Source organism: Pecten maximus, unplaced genomic scaffold (genome assembly GCF_902652985.1).
Source record: "Pecten maximus unplaced genomic scaffold, xPecMax1.1, whole genome shotgun sequence".
In the NCBI taxonomy this organism is placed as follows: Eukaryota; Metazoa; Mollusca; class Bivalvia; order Pectinida; family Pectinidae; genus Pecten; species Pecten maximus.
In genome coordinates, this window is record NW_022983050.1 from 645 (window position 1) to 28,423 (window position 27,779).

At 36.8% G+C, this 27,779-nt stretch overlaps 1 protein-coding gene across 2 annotated transcripts; it reads left to right on the forward strand.

Annotated features, from left to right (window-relative positions):
* Positions 1–11,544: 11,544 nt before the first annotated feature.
* On the forward strand, positions 11,545–19,479 carry LOC117321371. Of its 2 annotated transcripts, XR_004531338.1 has the most exons (3): positions 11,545–11,759; positions 18,040–19,230; positions 19,322–19,479. XR_004531338.1 is itself a non-coding variant. In XM_033875815.1 (2 exons), the coding sequence occupies exon 2, from the start codon at positions 18,049–18,051 to the stop codon at positions 18,976–18,978; it is 930 nt and encodes a 309-aa protein (XP_033731706.1). In that variant the 5' UTR covers positions 11,545–11,759; positions 18,040–18,048; the 3' UTR covers positions 18,979–19,478. The 2 variants fall into 2 exon arrangements, 1 of the variants encoding a protein (XP_033731706.1); XM_033875815.1 differs by having other exon boundaries at positions 18,040–19,478.
* Positions 19,480–27,779: the final 8,300 nt, after the last annotated feature.

Here is a 27,779-nt window from a genome sequence, read left to right on the forward strand (position 1 = left end):
GCACATGGTGACTTTGTGTTCATTCCTACGGCCTGCACTGTACCTACATTTTCCACAGGTAAACTCAGGTAATGTTTATATAGCAAAAACAACATGTTGGCTGAGTGGGAATGAACCATATCTTTGTAATGGTCGCTTCACTATTACGACCACCTTGGGCAGTCCCAACGACCACTAATTAACGTTAATTACCCCCACAATTTAATTTAATACGACCAGTTGGTCGTGTCTAAAAAAATACCTGGTGTGTAGCGAGCTGTGAACAGCTTACGGTAATGCGTGTCAAACTGGCCATTGGTGTGTGTATACGTACTTATCGATCTTTTGTTTACTGACCAGTGTATCGACAGGTGACTAAAATGGCTATCAATCTCTTTGAAATCTTCGTACTGACCGGAAGGTAAAATAAACATCCAGTCTTTCATTGTTCGTAACAAGCCAACATGTGCCGGGTTTTAGTTTGTAGTCCTTTGTTTACCGTTACGGGTGATCGCCCTTTCTTGGTGGCGCTGTGACGGATTAAATACACAAGTGATCAGATTATTTATCTTGCCTTGAAAATTGTAATTACCGTACATTTGTTTATTAGCTATGGTATTAAAATAATAGATTTGTGGCTGTTGGTCGTTTTAAGACCCGATTACATACAGGTGAGTAAAATAAACATCGTAACGTTTGATTTTTTTTCTGGCCAAGCGCAAGTGTTTACTGCGATCTCGATGTTTTTGTATCAATGCCGAATAGGGTCTAGTACATAGGTGTTATTAAAACTTGAAAAAAACATGTTTGGTTTCAAATATTTCAGTAGAATTATGCTATTTTTTCTAACTTCATTTCTATTTTCGCTCATGATGGCCACACCACGTAAACGTAACGAGTTATCACTAAACAAGAAATATCTTTAAAAAAGATAAACAGTATAGTTTTAATGCTGGTGGTTATAATGTAAAACTACTGGTGAAATAAATTAATGAACTACATTTTAATTAATAAATGCGCAGTTTCAACACGGATAACAAAATTATATCAGTTTGAATCATTTTTTTAATACGATTTAATACGATAAATAATGGACGCAGGCTGTAAGCCTCTATGTCCATATCAATTGATATTACAATGTTTACAATGTGATATACATCTGGTGTGCAATGAGTTAATTTGTCCTTTTTCATATATATACACAAGTTATTTGTTGGTATTATCCCAGTGATTGTCCAGTGCAATTTCAAACTGTTTAACCTCCTCGGCATCTATAACATGTTGTGGCAAATTGTTCCAAACATCTACTACCCTGAAGCTGAAAAAGTGTTTTCTTATGTCTAGGTTACATCGTTTTTTGAATATTTTGTGCGAATGCCCCTTTGTCCTGCTGGTGGTGTCCATTTGGAACATATTTGTTGTGACTCGCCCGTCATAAATATCCTTCACGATTTTAAAGACGTTGATTAGGTCAACTCTATTCCTTCGGTGTTCTAAGGTTGGCAGTTTCAGTCTCTGCAAGCGTTCCGGGTACGACAAGTTTTTAAAACCAGGTATGAGTTTTGTGGCCCTCCTCTGGACGTTCTCTATCAAATCGATGTCCCTCGTCTTATAGGGACTCCATACGCTTGAGGCGTATTCAAGATGGGGTCTTACTAGTGCCTTAAATAATAGTTTGAACATCTTTTCGTCTAAATATGTGAATGTTCTTCTAATTAGTCCTAGAATACTATTTGCTTTATTCACACCCAACTGGATATGGGTTCTAAAATTTAAATTTTCATCTACTGTCACTCCAATGTCCTTTTCAGATGTTATACTTTCTAGTTCTAATTTTTCACCCGTTGTTCCTGACATGTAATATAATCTTTTCTCTTTGGAGTTAATTGAGAGCACTTTGCATTTGTTTGGGTGGAATTTTAGTAGCCATTTTACAGACCATTGTTCAAGTTTGCTCAGATCATTTTGCAGAATGTCTTTATCGTTATTATTTCTGATTTCTCGGTATAGTTTTGTATCATCCGCAAAAAGTGGGGAATTTGATTTGGGAATTTCAGGTAAATCATTAATATATATTACAAACAAGATTGGTCCAAGCACGCTTCCTTGGGGTATACCGCTTACTACGGGGTACGTTTTTGAGGATTTTCCATTTACTAGTACTCTTTGACATCTGTTGCTGAGGAAGTCTTTTATCCAGTTAGTGACCTGATCACTAATTCCGTATCCTTTAATTTTCTCGAGTAATCGACGATGTGGGACTTTGTCGAAGGCTTTCATGAAGTCCATGTATACAACATCCAGCTGACCGCCATTATCAATTATTTCTGTCCATTCTTCCAAAACCATTAGTAGTTGAAGTTGTGTAGATCTCCCGGAGACAAAGCCAAATTGTTTATTGCTGAGTAGATTATTTATGTTCATATGATTGACTATGCTATCTCTTACTAATTTTTCCAATGTTTTTCCTACTATGCTGGTTAAACTGACTGGTCTGTAGTTCCCTGCCTCTGATTTTGAGCCCTTTTTGAAAATAGCAGTAATGTTTGCCTCTTTCCAAGCTTCTGGTAATTTACCGTCCTGTAGTGATTTGTTAAATATTTCTGACAGAGGTTTACTGATATGTTTTCGTAGTTCTTTCAGTATTTTAGGGTGCATCATGTTTGGTCCTTGAGATTTATTTTCATTTAGATCCGACAGCAGTTTTTCAACCTTTTGCTGAGTGCATATGATATCCTCAAACGGGTGAACTATGTTGCTTTTGTTGAATTCTGCTAGGTCTCCTAGGGGTTCTTGGGTAAAAACACTGCTGAAGAACTTGGCGAGAACTTCGGCTTTGTCCTTATCTCTCACTGCAATTTTTGTATCATCTCCGTTCAGACCCTTAAGGTCCGAAATTCCAGTTTTGACCTTTCTTTTGGAGTTGACATATTTCCAAAATTTCTTAGGTTGTTCCTTAATATCCTCGGCAATTTTTTTCTCGAGTTCTCTTTTGGATTTTCTGACTTCCCATTTCAGCTGGTTTCTGATTTTCGCATATTCCTTATATTTTTCTTCAGATTTGGTTTCCATGTAGCGCTGCCATGCTCTGTGTTTTTTGTTAATCTTTTTCAGAATAGACTCTTTTAGTGGCATGTGATCCTTTTTGTTTCCCTGGTGGCTGTTAAATTTGTGTTTTGGGATATATTGATTTGAAAGTTTTGTTATAAAATCGGTAAATTTACTGTACAATTCTGCTATATTTCCATGCATGATTCCTGTCCAGTCATCTGGCATTTCTCCTCTCATACCATTGTAATCCCCCTTACTGTACTTCAAGCGTGGTGTTTCATTTACTGATTGTAGTGTTTTGCAGAAAAAAATCGAATATAAGTACCAGATGATCGCTACTTCCAATAGGACTTTCATAAGAGATATCTTTTATCATTTCATCCTCATTTGTTATAATAAGATCCAGGATGCTGGGTTCGTTTCCTTTTCTGTCCCTTGTGTGTTCTCTTACATGTTGGTACAAGTAGTTGTCTCTTAGGCATTCAATAAAGTTTTCTCCTTCCCTATCATTGTTGGATGACCAAGTATTCCAGTTAATTTTTGGCATGTTAATATCTCCTATTAGTAACAAATGACTATATGCTGGGTTAGATGACACTGTTGCGATTATATTGTTTAGCTCCTCCACGTTTTCTGCACTTGAATTAGGGCTTTTATATAGGCATCCTATAAGTAAGCAATTCTTATCTGACAAATTTATTTTCACCCATACGCTTTCCTTGAATACATTTCCTATATTTAATTCTACACCTTTAAATCCTTCCTTTACGTATATACCAACTCCCCTATGACAATTTTTGTTATCATTCATAAATAGATCGTAACCATTGATGAGAAATTCAGACTTCTGAGGTAGATATCTGGCATTTTTCGGGTATATTTCTGTAATTCCAATTATATCAGCTTCTTTGCCTGTTAATCTAAATTTTAATTCATGTAATTTGTTTGGTAAACTGTCGGCATTTGTGTAAAAACAATTCAGACGATCATGAGAGTTTCGGTGGTTTTTTGTCCTCTCTGGATCTAATTTTCTTTCTTTGTTTGCCGTACGATTTTTCAGGGTGGGCCCCTTACACGGAAGACATATTTCCCCGACTGCGATTGTTCCTGACTCATTCGCTTTGCCTCCTCTCTAAGTGATGCCTCTTTTTCCCTTTCATTTTTCGTGAGGTCGTTGCTTATCTTAGTTGATTTATACTTGTCATGCTTTTGCAGTTCACTTATGTTTCTGAAGAAACATTTTTTGTGATCTGTTGTTCCGAATGAGACTAGTATCGGCCTTATACCTGCTGGTTCTGTTGACTCTGTTGACTCCTCCTTTGGCTTCTTAAATTTTCTCAATCGTGCCACTTTCGTAATGCCATCAAGTAATTCCTTGGTTAGCTTGCATGCGGACAACATGTCCTGTATAATTTTCTCATCTTCTTTTTTCCTCTCACTTTCATCATTGTTAGTTTGTTCTTTTACTCCAAAGACTAGAATGTTATTTTCCCTCTTCTTTCTGTCCTCTAGTTCCGTGAGAACTTCCTGCGTGTTGGATGTTGCCTTTTGCTGTGTTGTTGTTGATTCCTGTGGTGTATCTCCTTTTGTTCCTGAAGCCAACTCCTCTTTTATAATGTCCCTGACTTTTCGCTCGTCACATTTATTCTTCAGAGCTTCCTCGATTGTTGTGATCCTCTCTTCAAACTCGTTCATTATTTCCTTGCATTTCTGCTCTATCATCTTATCGTTGTTGATATTTTTCTCAATGTGTACGCGGCATGGAGCGCAGAACCACATTGCATTCGACTTTGACAACACGATGTACTCATTATCTCCCTTATCCAGGCATTTAGTACAGAAGCGGCCTTCGCAGCACTGGCATTCCAGCAGTTTTGAGTCCTGATCCTCATATAGGTTATTGCAAATGTTGCATGTCCATGGCTCATCTGTCCATGGAGTGGTAAATGATCCTCCCGTTGATTTAGACTTGTCTTTGGCTCCCTTGGATGTTGACACCCGGTTACTCTTCCGCACGCCGTTGTCGGCGTCTGGTTTGTTTACTACCTGTCCTGTGGGCATAATTGCAAATTTAGAGGTTTCTGGCCTCGGATCGCGAATATTTTTCGTATGGAGGTGAAAAAGGTTTATATTAACCTAATCCACCACAATTATCTATTCACTGGTGTCCTCGGATAACTTTAAACATGAAAAAATATCCCCGTTCACTCGGAGCGAGAAACAATAGCGACCGTCGCCATTGACACCGGAAGTGGTGATAATAGGACTGTAAATGTGTCATTGAATAGATGCATCCACTTATTCAGCTTGCATTCAATTTAAAAGGGGCATCACGGTAAAAACGTTGCAATTTTCACTGAATGTACGCGTTTTGTTCCTTTCCAGTTATGTTTCTGTGCTGTCCCAATGTTCACAGTCAATCCCTATGTCCAGCTTGACCACTCGATTTAGTTGGGAATCCCCCTCTTAATTTAGCGCGGAAATTATTTTTAAATCATTACGTGACTGTTTTGAAATCGTGGCAACACAAACAGACGATAGTTTACAAGGCGATATCTATATCCCATCTGGGTTAGTTGGATAACGATATTATACAGTGGTTTAAATGTTAAATAACACGTTCTGTATATATTACGGCACACATATTTATGTGTAAATAAGTGTAAACACTGTTCATATAGTATAGTGACAGTAGCGATGTACTGGTACAGACTGTGTAAATATTACCGAGCTTGTGGAACTATTACCGAGTTTGTGTTAATATTACCGAGTTTGTGTAAATATTACCGAGATTGTCATGACCTACTATCAAACAATCAAGCAGAATACTAGCGGCGTCCGTATTACTGCTGTTTTCATGTTTGAACTGTTAAATCTATTGTACTGCTTCCCAAGTTTAATTCTAGGATTGTGTTTGACCCATTTTCCTATTATTCTCTTCATTGCGGAAGCTGTTATCGTTTCCAACCGCAGTTGATTCACATTGGAAGCCATTTTTGTTTCCATGTGTTTTAGTTTGTTGTGCGCATGCGTTTATCGTATATGTCACAAAATTTGCATATTCAGAGTGATAACCTTTTAATAATTGATAATTGATGTTTTTATGTGCATACATCCTCAAATTCGAATGTTTATTGTTCAGAAGGTTATTTTTTCAAAAGATATACCCAATAATATGATAGAAAATACAAAATAAATATTGGTTTACCGTGAGGTTCCTTTAGCTTTGTTTCGTTTTTAACTATATATCTGCATTTTGCATTGACCGCTACATTAACCAACCACGTACTTCATCTTGACCACAAACGCCACCTGTCGCGTCATATCCGGGGCCAAAACAAAATTAGACGGCTATGCCGAAAACGAAAGTTGAACTGATTCGATGTAGCAATGGTCGTATTCCGAATTTACTGACGATCTTACTACGTAGGCAGATCTTGAAAGGCGATATTAACATCAGAACCCTTCGGATTACAATGGTCGTAGCCAGCGATAACTTGCTGAACAATTTGGGATCGGCGAAACACAGGTCCAAATTATATAAAAATATTATTAATTAAATGAAGATTATTATTAATTAAATTGTAAGAAACAAACAATTGTCTTTGTTTTTATTTAAAATTAAGACTATGGCATGTATTTAGCCAAATCTATACAACTTGGACCTGAGTTCAGTCAATTAAGAGTTACGGTTCCTGATAGTCTAGCTCAATTTGGTCCACCTCGGTATTGAGACCACCTCGATCATTATTTGATGCACTCTTCGTGTGGGGTGACGTGTTTTGACTCTGAATAGGGAGATTCCCTTAAGGCTAGATTCTGTTGAGGAGAACAAACAACAGAGGTTAACTTTTGATGTTTATTTCTCGGTGGTCAAGCTTCAAGTCATATACAATTTGATACAATTTCACATGCAATTTAATATTTGACATGCCAAATGTTGAGAATAAAATGTTTACATCTGTTCGAAAGATTGTACAGAGTTTGAAATATAATTTAAACTTTTAATTATTTCAATATACAATTATTCAGTTATAATCACAACTACCAAAACATGTACATAAAATCTTAATAACCATTTAGTGTAGATACACATACATTTGTACTTCAAATTACAAATAATACAATATCTAATATCCCTGGCAACCACAGAATACAAACACAAAACAAAGTGATTAAAAATAAAATAAAATCTAGTTCCAAAACATTTACTTTAGAATATACTATTTAATATTCCTACTACCCAATCACTTAAAATAACTGTTTACTAATAGATTCAGTAATATATATATTTTACACTATTAACTGTGACCCGACTTGTTTGACAGCTAGCATGTGTTACTGTTTACAGGTATGACCGATGAGAGGGCGTGGCCTATTTCCGCCCAACCTTATGAACACCTGAATTATTCTAGTTAGATAAGTAAAAGTTATCCGGAACTGCAAATTAATAAAACAAGAATGGAACAACACTAAACTATTCACACAAGAAAAATATACAATCATATACTGAAGTCAATACTTCCTCACAATACAGTCCGTCTGCTTTACTAGTCCTAAATACCAATTCTACCATGTTGGCTATGTAACGCCAGTTTTGATTGGTTAAAAACCATGTATCATTTTCCAATAACCCACGCTCGTGCCAATAATACACGCTCGTGAGTCACGGCTGTTACAATTTTAAATATCTAATATTCACCCGTTTCATAAAAGGTTACTATGGCCGAGTGGGCTAATGGGTTAGTCTTTCAATATATTTTTATCACGACGCGAGTTCGAATCCTACGGAGGCCCCAACTTTTTTTCTTTTTTTTTATCCTTTTTTTTTAAATTTTAAAAATCAATGCCATATGATAGATGCTCTTGATCGTAGTACTGTATTGCCTGTAAAGAAATGTATATTTCATCAACAAATAATGCTATACTCAAGAAATAAATTACAAGGTTTTCCCGGGGTTTCTTTGCTGTTTTTCAATTAGAAAGAGGTCGATCTCAGAACTAAACAGTACATGGTAGAATAGAAATAATCAACTTTGACTCGTGTATTATTGCGGCCTTCGTTATTAATTTAATTGCAAAATATCCTCGTCCTCGTTGTATATCCTGCAATAATACACGAATCATCGTTAATTATTTCTTAAACAATGTCTGACAATTTACGCGCGTCTGACAAAACTCGATAATTTACAATAACTAAACACATATCCGATCTATAGCGTTCTTCTACAATATTTGAATAACTGAATTACTTACAATTCATGATCTAGTCTCGATTGAGCTTGATTCATCGTTATCTTATCAGAATTGCGGTAACTTGACAGGAGAAGTTGAGTGTGTATTTTAGACAACTTTACAGGATACACAAGGGAGATAACTCGTATTTAAATATTGAACTTTGTCTGATAAATCACCATAAGTCCCTTTTAATTTACCAATAATATTTGAAGGTTATGAACAATGACTTTTAATGTAACACTTTGAAAGAATAATATTAACCAATTCATTATTAGACATTTTATCACTAAAAGTATATACTGTACTCAAAAGGTAGCATTTTCCCATAGATTAAGGTTTACAATTAATTTACAATTGAAAATCTATTTACAACAATTTAATTTATCAAAAAAACTCAAATAGAATTACAAATAAAATGTCATAAACCTTGCAAATAAAGTGTCAATAAATGTTTGTAATAATGAATATACATGGACATTGCATACTGAATTAAGAACTTTAAACATTTTAGAACTTTTTAAAGTGACTTAAATGAAATTGTCTTACCTGTTGAGGAGAACAAACAGCAGAGGTTAACTTTTGATGTTTATTTCTCGGTGGTCAAGCTTCAAGTGACTTGACCCACGCTAACCTCGCTGTCCGTCGCTCCCAGGGGTCGAAACGCACATGCTTAGCTTGCCTAACACCTTAAAATACAAGTTTGCAGATATGGCTGGTGAGCCCCGGGGTTGTCAACACCTTAACCCCTATTGTGTCTCACTGTGGCCTAATTGACTGCCTAATGGATGTTTTGTTACCAAACATCTGCTACAGATTTGTTTGTAAACAAATATGTACGTTTGTTTGTTTGTTTGTTTATGTTTAACGTCCTATTAACAGCCAGGGTCATTTAAGGACGTGCCAGGTTTGGAGGTGGAGGAAAGCCGGAGTACCCGGAGAAAAACCACCGGCCTACGGTCAGTACCTGGCAACTGCCCCACGTAGGTTTCGAACTCGCAACCCAGAGGTGGAAGGCTAGCGTTAAAGTGTCGGGACACCTTAACCACTCGGCCACCGCGGCCCCCACAAATATGTACGTAACCGAATTAACGTCTAAAAATAGGTATACATCAATTGAGGTCATTGTTAGGGAATTACGAATCTTATCTTTTTATTTACATTGTACATTTCTGGAATGCTATTCAAGTGTCAAATGTATATTACTACAAAATCAAATTTAAGTAAACTTTATCAGAAATCAGAATATTTCTGTGAAATATAGAAAATGAAAAACATTGATATTTACAAAATAAACTCTCAATTATGTAGTTTTACATAATTGTACCATTTTCAATCTCAGTGCCATTTCTGGCATAACAAATATATGAATAAAAGCTAGTGGTATTAATTCTATTTATAGAGGATCTTCCATGAGTGGCTATATACACTACCGTGACATGGAACTTATTGAACGAGTTTAATAAATTTCATATGATAAAACCACGAGTTTAAGATTATATTCATCACATAACTACAGTTTATAAAATTATAAGCTTTTTTTCAGTTTTCATTTCTATATAAGAAAGACAAAATCTGGCTCAGATTGGATGTTGTCTACAGAGACAATCATGCGACATCTTACATTTATTATGACGTCACATATTCATTATTACGTCATTATACTGTTATTTAAGGGTTAACTGTAATATTTTTTTTACGTTATTGAGCAATAACACAAAAAACTGGGGTGTACTCTGAATAAACCGCGAAGAATTTAATTAACAACGATAAGAAGCATTTTCATTAAGTTTAACATGATTATTTTGCTCCAGATATTTAAAAACACATCGATAAATACAAAATCCCGTGAACAACGATTACTCCGCTACTTCCGGTATAACTGAAAGTAGTTCCTTTTATTTTTGATGTTATGAGATGATAACATAATTTTTTGAGCCAATGAAAATGCTTGTTACAAGCAAAATCAAATTATTACACATTATGTCTGATGATATTTATGACATGGCCGTGCGACATTACAGTTATGTGATAAATTTTGTGTATTGCTGTTTTGTAGTCGTTTTGAAAAAGTCCTACTTTTGATGTTACAAGATACAAGATAAAAGAAGATTTATTTGAAGTCGTATATGTTAAACAAAGATCATTAGCTCTGAAGAGCTATTTCTACGACTAAACATAAGTAAACTACAGAGAAAATGTATAACAAAAAACACGGGTAATATAACAGCATGCAAGTAATATAAAATGACTAGAGGAAACGAAAAACAACAAGCGACAATGAAGGATGTTTGATTTGTGTTAGAGTACTATATATGAGGCACTGGTGTCCAATTACACCCCAATGTGTTCTCGTTTATATCAATATACTGCTGCAAATAAGTATAACTATATAAACATCATATTTATTGTTATTTTATTGTATCAGACTGTATGACCATAGTCAACATTACCGCAGTGTATTTACACTGGGACAGGGTATCTAAGACAGGGGCGTAGCTTCCTATACGCAGGTACGCAAGTGCATACACATGATGTTCAACAACAAAACAAAAAACAAAAAAACACTTAAGATTGTCATTGCTTTTATGGGTTTTTTTGGTTTCCTATAGCCCCCTCCCTCACTTTCGGCACCACATCTACGTACACAGCAGGGCTAGCTACAGTGTACGTATACCCCACTGTAACGCGTCTGTGGAGGACTGTTAACTAAAACGAGCATCGCCAGTAATCTATAATGTATACCTCATACTGGCTGGGGTACGTGAATTAGATTGAAAACGTAGACAATTGAAGGAGCTATATATATAGAGAATACATGGCCAGTGTCTTAAAATATAAGATGTATTTTGGCGAGGGTAAAGAAAGACAAAAGTGGCGAGCCACTTTTGTCTTTCTGTCCCGAGCCAAAAATACAGTTTATATTTTAAGACACTGACCATGTATTCTATTTATCCTGCAACAGTCATAGAAATACTCATAAAAAATAATCGTTTTGAAGTGAAACGGTGTAAAAAATGATAGAAATATGTTCGCCTTTTAAACGTAGATTCACTTTGAAGTAGGTCAGTCGAACTGACGCACGTGCTAAGATTCCAATATACGGTGGGTGTATACCGACAATGCGGTGGCAGTTGCAGGATAAATATGTATAGGGTACTTGTACTTACTGTTCAATGTATTTACCCTCAGGTCAAGTTTGTTTCCGCTTGAGTGCCCACATTATCACATGTATTGCTAATTTGAGCTTTAAACATGTGCCATCGTGTCTACAAAGCTGTTAATTTTGGAGGCTATCGGATTAAATTTGTACCTAGAGAAAACGTTTCCTTGTCTGATCGGGGAATCGAAATCCGGTCACATAACAGAAAGTCTTAAGCTTACTACCACTGTTCCGCCAGAGGAGTAAACAGTTATAGCTTTAGTATCATGTTTACACACGACATACCTTCGACCATTGATTAATCAGACCTGGATATCTCCCGGAACCAGAGGTAAGTACTAAATATTGGTAAGGTTCAAGTTCAAGTTATTTATTTACCAAAAGCCCTATAGGTATACAATATATATATCATTAAACAATTACATATGTGTACAGGAGAGTGTTTCATACAGGTACATGACAATTGTACGATAAAAAATTATCCACACTAATCAATTTTGTCTTTTGCTAGCAAAGTATAGATATTTTCCTAAATGTGACAACTCTCTAACATTATTAACAGATAATAGTTGAATTAATTTAAAAACAGATGGTCTTTTGTAGTAATATTGTTTTATATATTTTACCCTCAGTTCTGTATATAATGGACATATCAAAATAAAATGAAACTCATCCTCGATGTCGCCCAAATCACAATTGTTACAGCTTCTATTTCTTCGAGTAATATTATTATGTCTACCTATTTCTATATTTAATTTGTGTGAGGATGTTCTAAACTTAGTTAACATACATTTATATTTTGTTTCTATAGGTTTACGTAGATAAAACCGTGCACAGTGGCTATCTATCAGATATCGATATAATCTACCTTTCGACGAACCAGATATCTTTGTTAACATGTTTTGTTTTGTAACATATACTCGATACCTAAAGCGGCTAATTCATTCTTAATGTCACATATCCACACGTCATTTTCATTTACCATTTCATCAAGACATGTTTTCAATACCAAATTATCCGATTGTTTCAACTTTAACCAATATTTGAACACTCTTAATTTTCTAATAATAATTAATGGTAATCTACCCAATTCACAGTAAACAAAGTCATTGCAAGTTGATTTAGGCAACTTAAGTATTTTTTTACAGAATTTCAAATGTACGCTTTCAACATCCGGTGCTTTATGAAATCCCCATATTTCCGATGCATAACGTAAAATACTATTTACATACGAATCAAAAATAGAACAATAAGTTTCTACATTCAAACAATGATTTCTAAAAGAAGTTGTCAGAGAAAATAAAGCTTTTCTGCCTTGTTCTGCAAAATGTTTTTGTGTTTTGTAAAACTTCCCATTGTAGTTGAACAGCATACCCAAGTATTTAAAACTGTCAACAATTTCTATATTGTCAATATTATATTTCCATGACTCATTATTTCTTATTTGTCCTCCATTTCTAAACACCATGCTTTTAGGGTGTCTTCTCACTGGCTCATTCCCCGAACACCAACTCTGGTAAAGACGAAGGAAGGTGTTTCCATAGGAAGTTCTTTGAAGTTTAATTATAGTCTGTTTCAATATGGAATACCAACTCAGGTAAAAAAATAGGGTCAACTCAGGTATATGAATCAGATATACATGAAGTTATCTAAATTCAAAGAACTATCATTTAGTTTTTTTACTAGTAATACTGAAATGACTTTGTCAATAAATATATATAAGATAAATAAAATATCAAATTTTAAAAGCACTATATCTAACTTTATATTTTACTATAAATAATGACAATATCAGATTAAAATAAATAGATAAAAAGTAAATAAAATTAGATATTGTTTTCTAAATTCCAAGCACTGATTATATATATTACTATTAATAATGACAATATCTGTTGAAGATGAACTTAACGTTGACATGTGTGTTCGCTAGATAAAACATGATAAGAATATTACAATAGTTCTGCAGTAACTGATCTATATAGTGTTGTATAATAACAATTATAAAAAAATGCAATACAATATATGCATAGCTATTCTAAGTAAGATAAAATATAAACAAAAAATATTACTACTAGCTAAACCTGGAACAGATACAACTTTTGAAAAATATTGCAAATCTACAATAATACAATTATCTATGAAAATCAGAAAAACGTACAAAGTTAATCAATATAAAAAAAATACAAAGTCTAATCAATATACAATTGATTTACAGTGAAAAAGTATGGATTTAAGATTCCGTAATTATTCCAATTTAAATGCCAATTTAAATGATGATTATCAGATATATATTTACATTATGAATGAAAAATGATACCAGGCTGAATTTGCTGAAATAATATAAAAGAATGTAAATTAAACAATCGTATTAAAGTATTTTTTAAATATCTACACTACAAATTAAATCAATCTGACACATCCTTTAATAAAATGTTCAAAAGTATTCAACGATACAATTGTTTTACAATTCAAGATTCAGCAAGTACATATAAATATGTATGTCAAGATGAAGATCAGCAAAATATGATGATTTTCCAAAGTGTGCTTCAGTTTTATACACTATTTCTGAAACAGTTTGGCAAGCATTAACAGCTAATGATTTTCTGATCACCTAACAGGTGAGTTGATTTACCTGTGATGATTTACCCGTGTTCTTACACTGAGGATATTTCTGTAACAGACTATAACTCCCTATCAACACACCTTAACCCCTATGTAAACACCCCACCCTAACCAGAGTTGGTGTTCGGGGAAGACCCCTTCTCACTTAGCCAACATTCTTAATTTTGAGGTATACAGGTAAGGTATTTTGTTGGCCAATTGAGACTAGGTGTGAAAGGTAGAACAATAGGAGATGATTTCAGGTAAGGCTATAGACTGCTTCATAAAACTTCAAACTTTAATGATGATGTCATCGTGATCTATTTCTATTGCGTTATTTCTTATTTAATTCAATTTCAACAGATCAAAAAAGGTCCAATTACAGAATTGATAACAAATTGATAAAATATGCCATAAGAGTAAATGAAATACATAGTAAGAACAAATACGGTGTATAAAGATCATACACATGTAAAATAGAATTGATGTCCTAAATAAATATCAACAAGACAATCATGTTATGAACAGCAAAAAACCTAATTCTAAGACCAAATCTCCAAGTCCAACTTAAATCATTCAAGTAAGACGTTAAAAACCTGTCAGAAACATGCCCAAGGTAGTTAGAATCAATTTGGACATTTTCTTACATTAATCCGGAATTTACAGGGATACAACAGAGCTTAAAACTTAAAAGGTAATTTCTCCTGTGAAATAACTAAAAGTTCAAACAAGCAGGCTGCGTAAAGATTTGAATCAACATATAAAATATATGAATTTACGTCTACATTCCAGACTAAGAAAGTTGATACATTTGCAAGTAAGATAGACTATTATAGTTTAATTTTGATTTAATGCAGAAACTTTAAAAACTTTCTATGACCATACTTCAGAGCAGTATTCTAACTGAATGCGTACCATATTAATGTACAGAGAGCGGATAACAGACACGTTTGTAAATGGCCTGCAAGTACTTTTTAAAAATCCAAATATTGGCATGGCCTTACCAACCAATTATTAAACATGTAATGAAAAAGTTAAGATTTGGAGTGAGCCATACACCTACAATGTAAGTCTTAAAAATGTGTTGCCTTCTTAAGAGATTCACCACGGCAAAAAGCAAAGTTTTGGAAAACGTACAACAGAGGGTAAATAATGTAAATCGATTAGTTTTAGGACTGGCATTATATTGAAATTGTGGATATTATCTCACTAACATCACCTCATCAATGGCATTGGAATAGCACAAACTTCTTCACGGCAACCTTGCTTTACCTCATTAAGAAACGCATCCGCTGCTAGTTTGATATAATTTTAAAAATACTGGTATGCAGGAATAGATATCATTTGATTTCGTTTCTAAATCTGTCATTTTATTTTTAAAAAATGTACACACAGATTTAAGTAACAGTGAAACAGTGATTAAAGACAATTATACTTAATACATCTATTATTAAAATCACAATTTAAACTTGAAAGTAGAGATGAAGCTAGGTTTCATAATATATGTTGATTAAAAGAAATTGAGTATAGTTTAAGTATTTACAGAGACCTAAATTAATTGAGTATATAGGTCTCTGGTATTTACCCGAAACATCTAAGATTTATTATGATAAGTACCCTTCATATTTTCAATTAAATCTTTATTATATAAGTCTTATTCAACTTGTCATTTTCATAGTTCTTTCATGGAAAGTAAGAACAGACTATAGCTGAAATTCACTCAGGTGTAAAATTTGACATTTTGGCCAGGTAATACAGGTAAATTTCAGAATGTTGGCTAGGTGAGAATGAACCGATTTTAGTTTTATCAACATTGACCTCCAGATTCCATTTTCTGGTATATTCATATAAAGAATGCAACATACTTTGTAAATCTTCTGGGCGGTTAGCAAATAAAGCCATGTCGTCGGCATACATTAGCAAGAAAAAAATAAGCATCTGTAATTCAATACTTGGACAATTGTCATTAATAAAGTTAATTTCAAAATCATTTACATACAAAGAAAATAACACAGGTGATAATATTTCCCCCTGTAAGAGTCCGGTATAATTAGGGAAGCACTGACTTAATTGGCCATTGTATTTTACACATGATTTGACATTTTCGTATAAAGAAGATAGAATTTTTAGGAAATTTCCACGTATTCCCTGCTTTATCAATTTACCCAACAATTTGCTTCTATTTATAAAATCAAAAGCTTTTTAGAAATCTACAAAACAACAATAAAGTCTTTCCCTTTTCCGTAACTTATTAATGAGGGTTTGTAAAACAAATATGGCATCAATAGTTGAACTGCCTTTTCTAAAACCAAATTGCGTATCAGTTAGAATACTATTTTCTTTTTCCCATTCCATAATTCTACTATTCAAAACAGATGTAAACAGTTTACCAAAACAACTCACAAGTGATATACCCCGATAATTATTTGTATCGTTGACACAGCCTTTCTTAAATACTGGCACTATACATGCTTGTGACCAGGATTCAGGGAAAAACACAGATCTAAAGATAGCATTGAACAGCTGTTCCAAATATTGCAATAAAATTTCCTTTCCTCGCACAAACACTTCGTTAATTATCAAGTCTTCACCACAGCTTTTATCAAATTTCAATTGATCTATTGCTTTACTTATTTCTTGTGCTGTGATATAGCTATCAAGATCGTCATACACAGGTTCTATATCAACACCAGGTACATCAGCAACATACTCACTAGTATTATCCGTATGATCACTAAAATATTCATAAAAGTCATCTATCGTCAGTGTGGAGTTAGCTCTGTTTGATCGTTAGTAGAGGTAGAGGGAGAGGGCGCTACACTGATGGTGGTTTACGAGTCCCGGGGGTTGCTGTATACCCTGATGGTGGTATACGAGTCCCGGGGGTTGCTATATACCCTGATGGTGGTTTATGAGTCCCGGGGGTTGCCATATACCCTGATGGTGGTTTACGAGTCCCGGGGGTTGCCGTATACCCTGATGGCAGTTTACGAATCCCGGGGGTTGCCGTTACCCTGCTGGTGGTATACAAGCCCCCGGGGTCGCCGTTACCCTGATGGTGGTATACAAGTCTCGGGGTCACTGTTACCCTGATGGTGGTATACAAGTCCCGGGGGTTGTCGTTACCCTGGTGGTGGTATACAAGTTCCGGGGGTTGTCGTTACTTTGATGGTGGTATACGAGTCCCGGGGGTTGTCGTTACCTTGATGGTGGTATACGAGTCCCGGGGGTTGTCGTTACCTTGATGGTGGTATACGAGTCCCGGGGGTTGTCGTTACCTTGATGGTGGTATACAAATCCCGGGGTTTGCCGTTACCCTGATGGTGGTATACAAGTCCCGGGGGTTGCCGTTACCTTGCTGGCGGTATACAAGTTCCGGGGGTTGTCGTTACCTTGATGGTGGTATACGAGTCCCGGGGGTTGTCGTTACCTTGATGGTGGTATACAAGTCCCGGGGGTCGCCGTTACCCTGATGGTGGTATATAAGTCCCGGGGGTTGTCGTTACCCTGGTGGTGGTATACAAGTCCCGGGGGTTGCCGTTACCTTGATGGTGGTATTCAAGTCCCGGGGGTTGCCGTTACCTTGCTAGTGGTATGCAAGTCCCGGGGGGGGGTTGTTACCTTGCTAGTGGTATACAAGTCCCGGGGGTTGCCGTTACCTTGATGGTGGTATACTAGTCGCGGGGGTTGCATTTACCCTTTTCGTCGCGTTGAATTAGAATAGATCCTCGAGTTTCTTTTCATCTGATAAAATGATTCTATATCCAAGATATTGCTTAAAGTATGAGGTTCATGCCATTAAGTATATCACCTAGGTACAGACCAATTGCCATAACTTCCCTGAAGATTTGTACACGTTTAGGTCTTAACGTCATGGACGGATCTCAGAAGGACTAAAGTAATTATCCATTTCTCGGTATTTACTTTATAGAACATACATGTAGCTATATAGATATATCCTTTACGTATGTGTGTGGAATCATTTAAATCGAACTTATTTGTATTTCCAGGTTCCAGGAATGAATATCTCAAGAAAGGTGAAGGTTTGTGTCACTTTGACGGGATGTGCAATATTATTGTTATTCCTCAATAAGGGATACTTATCGCGTGAGTCTAGCCATACCTCCTTAACCGCACAGTATCTTGAAGTCAGAAAACAACCAGCTCTGATCACACTGTTTACAACTTGGAAGACATTCCCGGCGAGATATGACGTATACAACAATACATTACGTAACTGGCCGAGACTACTGCCTCACGTTAACATCATAGTGTTCACTGACGATCACATTCCGGATAAGTATAAACAGTTAGGCTGGACGGTGTTGCCACTTAAACATCAAGTCAAAGGTCACCCTATTCTCAAACACATGTTTCTGGAAGCAATTCAGCTACAACCACATTCACAACTATATGGATTTGCCAATGCAGACTTACTCTTCACTGATTCTCTCGTGGAAAGTTTGCGCGCTGTTGTCAGCTCGCCTGTACTATTTAAGAAAACTTTCTTGGTTGTTGGACGCCGCATGAACACTCCGAACATCACGCGCGAGGAAGCAAGCTCGTGGAGGAATATAGCAAAGGCTTCAAAACGGGGAAACCTTATGGAGGACACACGCGGCATTGACTACTTTATAACGCCTCCTAACTACCACTGGAGCCACATACTCGACGTTCAAGTCGGACAGAACTTATACGATAATTGGTTGGTTTGGGACGCTCAGAAAATGGGCTACCCTGTAATCGATGTTACAAACACATTGCTGGCCGTCCATCAAGATGCACCTTATCCTAAACAGCACGGACGAATGAATCAAAATCTTGTATTGATAAAGGTACCAAGCTCTAAACTTTATCGGGGAGTCGTGGCGTGTTGTGACCTTCATACTGTACACATTAATCGGACCATACGTCTTCAACGCAAAAAGTTACCAAAGAATTGCTTCTAGTGATTTATACCTGTAAAATTTACCTGTAACATTACGTCTGGTGACTCATACCTGTAACATTTACCTGTAGCATTTACCTGTAACATTTACCTGTAACCTTATCAATGGCGTTGTATCTTTATAGTGTGACGTCTGACAATAAGATAGTACCATTTTGAATGAGATGTTCAACATCGTTAAGTATTACTTACATGAATGTCAAAAGGAACACTAAAAAGAAGAAACAAAATAAAAATAACGTATTCTACTTTCGTTTCATCGTGATCTGGAACGAATTTCACAGCGGTAACGTTTTGATCACACAAAACAAAAACACTAATGATGTAATGATATAAGCAGTAAGAACGATTATATTTAACAGAACTTCACATACAAAATGTTATATATTTTATGTTTTTAGCTATCTTAAGTTTTAATTCGATTGCTTCAGGTAATTCTAGTGAATAAAAAAGTGATTGCATCACGAAGAAGCCCCATCATAAAAAGTTTGGTTTTGAGTTCTACTTTTTAGATTAAGTGTTAAACATGTTGAGGGACAAGGACAGAAAGACAACAATCAAAGTCAGCGTCACTATGACAGGCACTGATGTCATTTACCTGTGTGTGTAACCAATACCACACTGACGAGTATTCAGTTTGTTAAAGATTCTTTATTGTCCGGTTAGAGACAATAGATAAAATATGTTAGAGGAACATAAGAGTTACTTACCAGGGATCCTCAATCACATGTCCTAAATACTGTCACCATAGAGACAGGATACCCTCACACTTTACAAAGTGTAATAGGTGGAATGTGGAATTTTATTTCCAGGCACACTCTAAAAAAATATGTAAATTTTATCACATAACCATTCATAAACTACAACCTTTACAAGTTGCATGTGAATAGACCCTTAAGTGATACATACACATAGATATATATCAAAACCAGCCATATGGGATGAGATTTTGTAAGTTTTGGTGGTGGGGGAGGTCCCTACCTAGACCAGTTACTAAATCCCATCCAGCAAATAAAGACATTAAAAATAATATTATAGTTAATTAAAAGTAACAAGAGATACATCTCAATGATCGCCAGTGGTTGGGGAGGTCCCTACCAACTGAGACACATGAGAAATGTAACATTACCTTCTAAAATATGTAAAATGTTGATAGAGATAAAATAATAATCTATAAACTGAATGAACTTGTATAGCCAGGACTTCAAACGGATGTCTCCTTGTATGTGCCCACTCGCCGTACCTTTCCGGAGGACGACAGTTATGTCCGGAACGTCGTGGTTCTCCGTCTGTAGACATATTACCCACAGGAGCGGTTATTTCCGGTTCCAGGACCATTTCCGGTTTCGGCACCACATCCGATTGCCACGGTTCTATAGATTTATCTCTAGTGCCAGTTGCACTGGGTGGGGAACTAGATTCAACCAAACCAGATGGTACATGATCCATAATGGACTTCCGGTTTACCTTTCTCCTTGGATGCCTCCTCAGACGTGGAGGGACAGGTAACGTTTCAGAGCTACTGTCAGAGTCTGTGGATTCTGAATCCTCTGACTCCATCTGTGCAGGTTTCACGATTTCACATTGCGGTGACCATCCTCAATGGGAACCTCTATGGGTATATAATTGAAAGGTAGCAACATGTTTCGGTGAAGGGTTCGCGACTTCCCTTTTCCCGAATCCTGTTTTACCACATATACCGGAATATCATTGTTTGGAATATTCACCACCAAACAAGGTTCCTGTTCCCATTCATCAGCCCAGCAGACACTTTTACTGGTGCCTTTCGCCTGATACAGCGACCACATGTCTCTACTTTTACGTTCACTTCCCTTTCTAGATGAGGCAAGTAAAACCGTTGTCTTGCCAACCAAAGGGTTTTCTCCTTTCCCTGATGACCAACGTCATCATGTACACCTGTTAAGGCAAGGGAATGGTACGCCTTTGGTCGCACTAGTTGGTTCACGTCATGACCGTCTAGAAAAGCGGTTCTGTATAAAACATCGTTAAGCAAACGAAACTTCTTCCAAGTTCTCAAGCATTTCTGAACATACGGGGTTTCCTTCTGGAGAGGTTTCCCCCTGGGATGAAAACCGCTTTGAAGCAGGTCACACACTCTCGCTATATCCTTGTCCTCTCTCTGCTTTACCTGCCAATCTATTGACCCCATGTTGCCCTCCACCTGTACACTTTCACTGGCCACATGAGGTGCACTGGCAGTGGCAACGCTGTCCACTAGTGGCTCATCAATAGTTACTGAGTGGCAAATCGCCTTTATGACGTCAATAGCTTGCATGGGACAAGCGAGAGAGACCATCCGCGTCAGCATTGTTCTTCCCAGCTCGGTACTTTATTGTAAAATTGTAATTAGCCAAAGCGGCAACCCACCTATGACCAGTGGCATCCAGTTTAGCTTTTCCTAGCGCATATGTCATAGGGTTGTTATCAGTAACAACTTCGAACGTATTACCATAGAGGTAATCATAAAGTTTGTCTGTTACTGCCCATTTGAGTGCCAAAAACTCAAGCTTATGAGCTGGATAATTGCGTTCACTTGACCTAAGCTCCCTACTAGCATATGGAATTACTCTTTCTTTACCATCTTGAATCTGGTACTGCCCCAAGTCCTGTACCACAGGCATCAGTATGGAGAATAAATGGTTTAGAGTAGTCAGCATAAGCTAATACAGGTGGTTGTGTGAGTTTCGTCTTAATCAAATCAAATGCCTCCTTTTGGGAGTCTGCCCACACCCACTCAGCCTTTTTCCGAGGCTTTTTGGACTGTTTAGGCTTCTCAGATACTGACTTTATCTTAGAAGAAGACTTCTTAAGTCATGACCTTGAAGGAGTTAATTAAGAGGTTGTACTATCTTTGCGTAATCCTGAATAAAACGCCGATAGTAACCACAGAAACCCAGAAATTGACGAACCTCCTTTACATTGGAAGGCTTTGGCCAATCTTTGACTACCGACAATTTCTCTGGGTCAGTTTCTATACCATGTTCAGACACTACATGACCGAGGTATGTCACTGATGGTTTGAAAAATTCGCACTTGGAAGGTTTAAACTTCAAGCCATGTTTGACAAGTCTATCGAAAACTGATTCTAGTCTCCTGAGATGTTCATCAAATGTTCTGGAAAATATCAGTATGTCATCGAGAAAAATGAGGCATTCTCTCAGGTGCATATCCCCATACATTTCTCCATGAGCCTCTGGAAAGTAGCAGGGGCACATGTTAACCCAAAACCCATACGAACTGTCTCGTAAAAGCCAAAGTTACCAACAAAAAAATTGTGTCTTCTCCTTGTCAGCTTCGGCTACTTCCACCTGCCAATACCCAGCCCTAAGATCTAACTTCGAAAAATAACGGAAACCACTTAAAGTATTCACCGTATCATCGAACCTAGGGAACATATAGGCATCTTTACGGGTTTTTGAATTTAGCATGCGGTAATCAATGCAGAACCTGAGAGAACCATCCTTTTTTTCTAACTAAAACTACATTAGAAGAATAAGGACTGTTTGATTCTCGAATAACCCCAGCATCGAACATTTCTTTGATATGTTGGCGGACTTCCTCATACATACCCTGTGGTATTTTACGATAAGGCTGCTTGAATGGCTTATCATCTATGAGGTCGATCTTGTGCTGGACCAAGTCTGTATGTCCCAAATCAAAGGCACTCTTGGAAAAGGTACATTACCACTTTCCCAGAACTTGTCGAACACGCAACAGTTGTTCATCTGTCAATATAATAGTGTCTATGTTAACACCAAGTGATGAACTACTACGATTCTCAGTGACTAGATTCTTTATTTCAGGAGTAAGTCCTCTGGCTATACCGTTGACAATGGCAGCAGCATACGGTTCTATTCTTACAGCCTTTCTACCTACAGCATGGACATCATAAGTACAACTAATTCTGTCATAGGCTACATTCCACTCTGATGGAATAACAACATCATTTGGTGACAAATCCCTGGCGAGCCTGATAATGTTTGTACCCACTATTAGAGGACAGGACCGGTTTTGATCCGTGTCTGGTACTACCAACATAAGTACATCTAAATTGACAGATCCCAAATAGGGTATCTGTACTGTACACTCAATATACCCCAAATAGTTTAACAATGAACCTTTCTCAACAGTAACCTGTAGGTCCAAAGTAGTTATGGGGTAAATCTCAGGTCTTGTATCTAGTGACTCATAAAAAGAACTTGATATGGTGGATATATTTGAGCGACTATCTATTAGGGCATTCACTCTCTTACCTTGAATTAAGATAGTGCTAATGTTTGACTCCCCTACAAGTCTTGACAATATATCAGGTTGGCCTGTGTCATTTCCGACCCCTGACTGGCCATCCACAGAGGCCGCTAGGCTTTTGGGTTTTGAAACCCAGAATTCTTATCTTGGTTTCTGTTAAAACCCTTGCCTTTACCTCTTCCTCACCCTCTGCCATAATGTGGTGAGTGGTTTTTTCCTTAAGCATCCTCAGATCTGCTGGAACTTGAAGAAATATTCAACTCCTTTTCCACAATTCTTATCTCACGCAACAGCAAGCTCTAATCTGTCACATTGTCATACTTGTGTCTTGTCTGGCTTTTGAGTTTATCACTATAGAGTGATGTCCAAAATGTATGCCGGAGAAGATCATTTTTGGACGAAGGTTGTAAAGAACCATTTTCGATTGCAGTTTGTAATAAACTTTCCAATCGACATCCAAAGTTGGTAGCAGACTCATCAGGTCTTTGGGAACAATTAAAAAATTCCTGCATGATCATCCCATGTGTTGATATGTTACCAAACAACATGTCCAGCTTCTCCAAGATATCAGTAGGAGTTGCAGTGGAGCCTAAAGGAATCAACATTCTCCTAGCTGTACCCCTTGACGACCTTCGGTTAGCTTGTACTACAGCACTTTCCGGAATATCTGGGTCGTTAATATAACAAGAGGTTTCAAACCCCCACTTTATGTAAGTAGCCTCACCTTTTTGAGGAGGGTCATCCCCAGAGAATATTGAAATGATCCTAGGGCGATTGGCACTGTTCGCAGTGCGACTTAATGTTCGCTCCAACTCAGACAAATCAAATTCTCCAGGATGCTGACTGCCTTGCTTAGGAGTTTTAGGGGTGCTTACCATTTTAGGTAAAACAAAAGGTTGCTTAGGAACCACATCCCAATTACCTAAAGACTGGAGTGCCCTTATTAGTTCTTTTTAAGTAAAGTTCTCTAATTTGACCTCCTTCCCCTCTTCTGACCCCGGCTGTATACCGCCTGCTGCCATTTCAGCTCCATCAGTATCTTTTCCAGATAATAATTAATTTCTAAGATACTTTATGTATAGTGAAAAGAACAAAAATATATCATTCACTCCTATACAAAAATACTGGAAATATACAGATGTACTATAGTGACATATGTTCTAAGAACAGTTATGAAAAAAAATTCACAATCAATCTTTTCAGCCATACACGTGCAAGTAACACATCAGGATGAATGCCATCCTTGTACAAATTAAAATTGACAGTTGGCTCACGCCCAGACCTTTTATATGACAAAAGGTCTTTCCTAAAATTAAGTGGTAAGGACCCTGTCAAAGAATTCACATGGGAAATATAAGTATTTATAATACTGACTCTTTCCAACAAAATACTGTCTTGGTCCCTAAAACTCTCAGGGCTTTTGTGGCCTTTAAAAGTATCCCAGGTCACAACTGAGTAAGGTGGAATCTCTAACCACACCAACTCTACTTTACTAGAATATTTGGAAACCAACTGATGATCTGGTCTACATGATATCTGACATAGTGTTCACACTCCTCATTGGTAGAATGTCGGAGTGATATGAAAGGACCTTGTTTCTGGGTAATATCACATGTACCCAGCCATATATATAATACAACAGGCTTTTCCCGACTATTTATCTCCAACAGCAACTTACTCAAGTCACTGTAACAAGTGTCTAGCCTTCTGCCAGCCTTACAGTTGAATTTAACATTATAACCTAAATCTTTGATAAGATCCAAGTTCCTTTTCAAGGAAAATCCTTTACTGCTTGTAAATATTACAGGAAATTTATGTAGTGAAGCAGGAACTTCTGAAAAGGGTTTTTCTACATATTTTTGTAATTTAGACACACTCATACCCTAGAAATACAGTGAACAAGGTAAATATCAGGCCATAGGATCACCAGTTTATGTTGTTAAAAATCTTGCACACTCACTGTCATTCAACATACTCACTAAACTGTGCATTTTCATGATGATGATGATGATGATAAGTGCAGTGCTATGGTCAAAGAAAAAATGGCTGGTGACAGTGAAGGGTATTCTATGAATGGTCCCTGGTAATTACCTGCAGATGAAAACCAGAAATTAGAAATTAGAACGTAATTAACACTACGGTAGGCATAACACAATCTACGTATACAGTACACAATCTCTTTCGCCTATCAAATTTTAACAAATACATTATATTTTTAAATGAACACAGGTTAAATTTTTAAATGAACACAGGTTAGATTTTCACAAGTAAATTTCATGATAAATGAAAATGTCCCAAATGTCTATATATTATCACTACTGTATGTAGATGAAAAAGTCTCAAGCAACACGGTCTGTCCACTTCAGTTCCGATTCGTCAACGACGTCTGAACTGTCACTCAGGAAAAAAACACGTATATATACGTTACATATAATGTTCAGCATCAAGAATATCCTTCTAATGAGAAGTTCTCAAGCACATCAGTTGAACCGCATACGTACTCTGGACTGGACTGGACATCTCACGTCTCACGTTCAATACACAAGGTAAATACACGAAAGTAAATACACATATAGTACAGCACAAGTGATGACGTAGTACACAATAAAATGTTGCTTCGGCTTGCTTCCTCTTGGTGAAGCAGCCCGATCTATCTGGCTTCCATATTTATAAGCGTAGATGCCGGTTGTATGCCTCCGGTAAACCCCTGGTCTCAACAACCTACATGGGCGCCATTTGTAACCAATACCTCACACAGACGAGTATTCAGTTTGTTAAAGATTCTTTATTGTCCGGTTAGAGACCTAAACCAATATAATAAAACACGATTACACTCTTACTAACATTCCTCTCACACACATTATCTTACAATCGATCATAAATAGATAAAATATGTTAGAGGAAAATAAGAGTGACTTACCAGGGATCCTGCGAGTGTTAATGATTGCCTATCTGTTCACCTGGGCAGGTATCGCAAGAGTGATACCTGTACAGGTAAATGTTGGACAGGTGGCGGGAAAAGAATAATGGGGTGGTTTAGCCAATCGCAGGCTCACATGCTCACGATATATGTATTACTACACCTACCGGTGACCCCATGACCTGAATATATAATATATACCCAGGTTACATGTGTATATAAAAACGTTAAACTAAATGCATTAAAATATATATTTAGGAAATATTTATGGATTTTGCTGTTTCATCAGAGAGCATATCACTTTTCATTCGTTACATCAATAGAATAGTTCATAATCTTGATCACTCATTCATAATCAGATTTCAAAACTTGAGATAAAAATATTTATTACGAAAATATGTTTAATGCACAGTAACATCAAATCAGCGTTTAGGCTTTTACCAGTGTTCCCTGGCGATTTTGATTTGCTTGAGTTTAAGTTCCATGGTGAATTTTACTTCGATAAATGTCTCCCAATGGGCTGCTCCCTTTCTTGTTCAATTTTTGAAAAAAATACAACTTTCCTACATTGTTCAGTTCAACAAAACATTAACACCCTAGATCATTACGTAGATGATTTTATTTTTGCAGGGGGTCATGGCACAAATCATGAAATATTGATGGCTTCATTTTCTGATGTTTTTCATCAAATGGGGGTGCCCATTGCTCCTGATAAGACTGTTGGGCCAGTCACAATATTAGTCTCCCTTGGGCTCGAGATTGACACAATTAATATGGTTATTAGGATTCCTCCCAAGAAAACACAGGAGTTACACAAACTCCTTTCAGATTGTTTACAACTCAAAAAAATGTCGGGAAGATATCTTGAGTCTCTGGTAGGGAGTTTGAGTTTTTTCTGCAGGGCTGTTCAACCAGGTCGAGCATTTATAAAGAAGATTTTATGACGCTTAAGCGGGTCTGAAACAACCACACCATTATATACGCATTACAGTGGCAATGGGAGAGGACATTCAAATGTGGTTACAATTTTTTGGAGGACTTTCCAGGTCAAGCTTACTTTCCTGAGTTGTCATGGTCTGACAATAGTATTGTGGAGCTCTTTACTGATAGTGCAGGTTCTCTAGACTTAGGCTGTGGGGCATACTTTGCAGGTCAATGGGTACATTTTTCTTGGCCGCCTTATTGGAAGGGGTCAACACTGATGTCTGAGGTTTCATTCTTGGAATTGGCACCAATTTTGTTAGCTTTGTTGATGTGGGGGCCTAAGTTAAGCAACAATCGTATCAAATTTCGGGTTGATAACGAGGGTTTAGTGACTATTCTGAACAAGCAGTCCTCTTAATCTAAGCATGTTATGCTTTTATTGCGGCCTCTAGTTCTATGTCTGCTGAGACACAATATCAATTTTAAAGCTATTCATATCCCAGAAATAGATAACTCTATAGCGGATGCCATTTCTCGCAAACAGTGGTTACGGTTCCGAAAGTTGGCACCAGGAGCAAATCCAGAGCCAGACAACATACCAGAGAAATTTCTACAGCTGCTTTGCAGGCTGAAGGACGTCAATTGTTAAGTGCATCTTCAGCCCACAACACTAAACTAGCCTACCAGAC

Coding starts and splice junctions, on each gene's coding strand:
- LOC117321371 (XM_033875815.1), top strand. CDS start 18,049: ATGAATATCTCAAGAAAGGTGAAGGTTTGTGTCACTTTGACGGGATGT.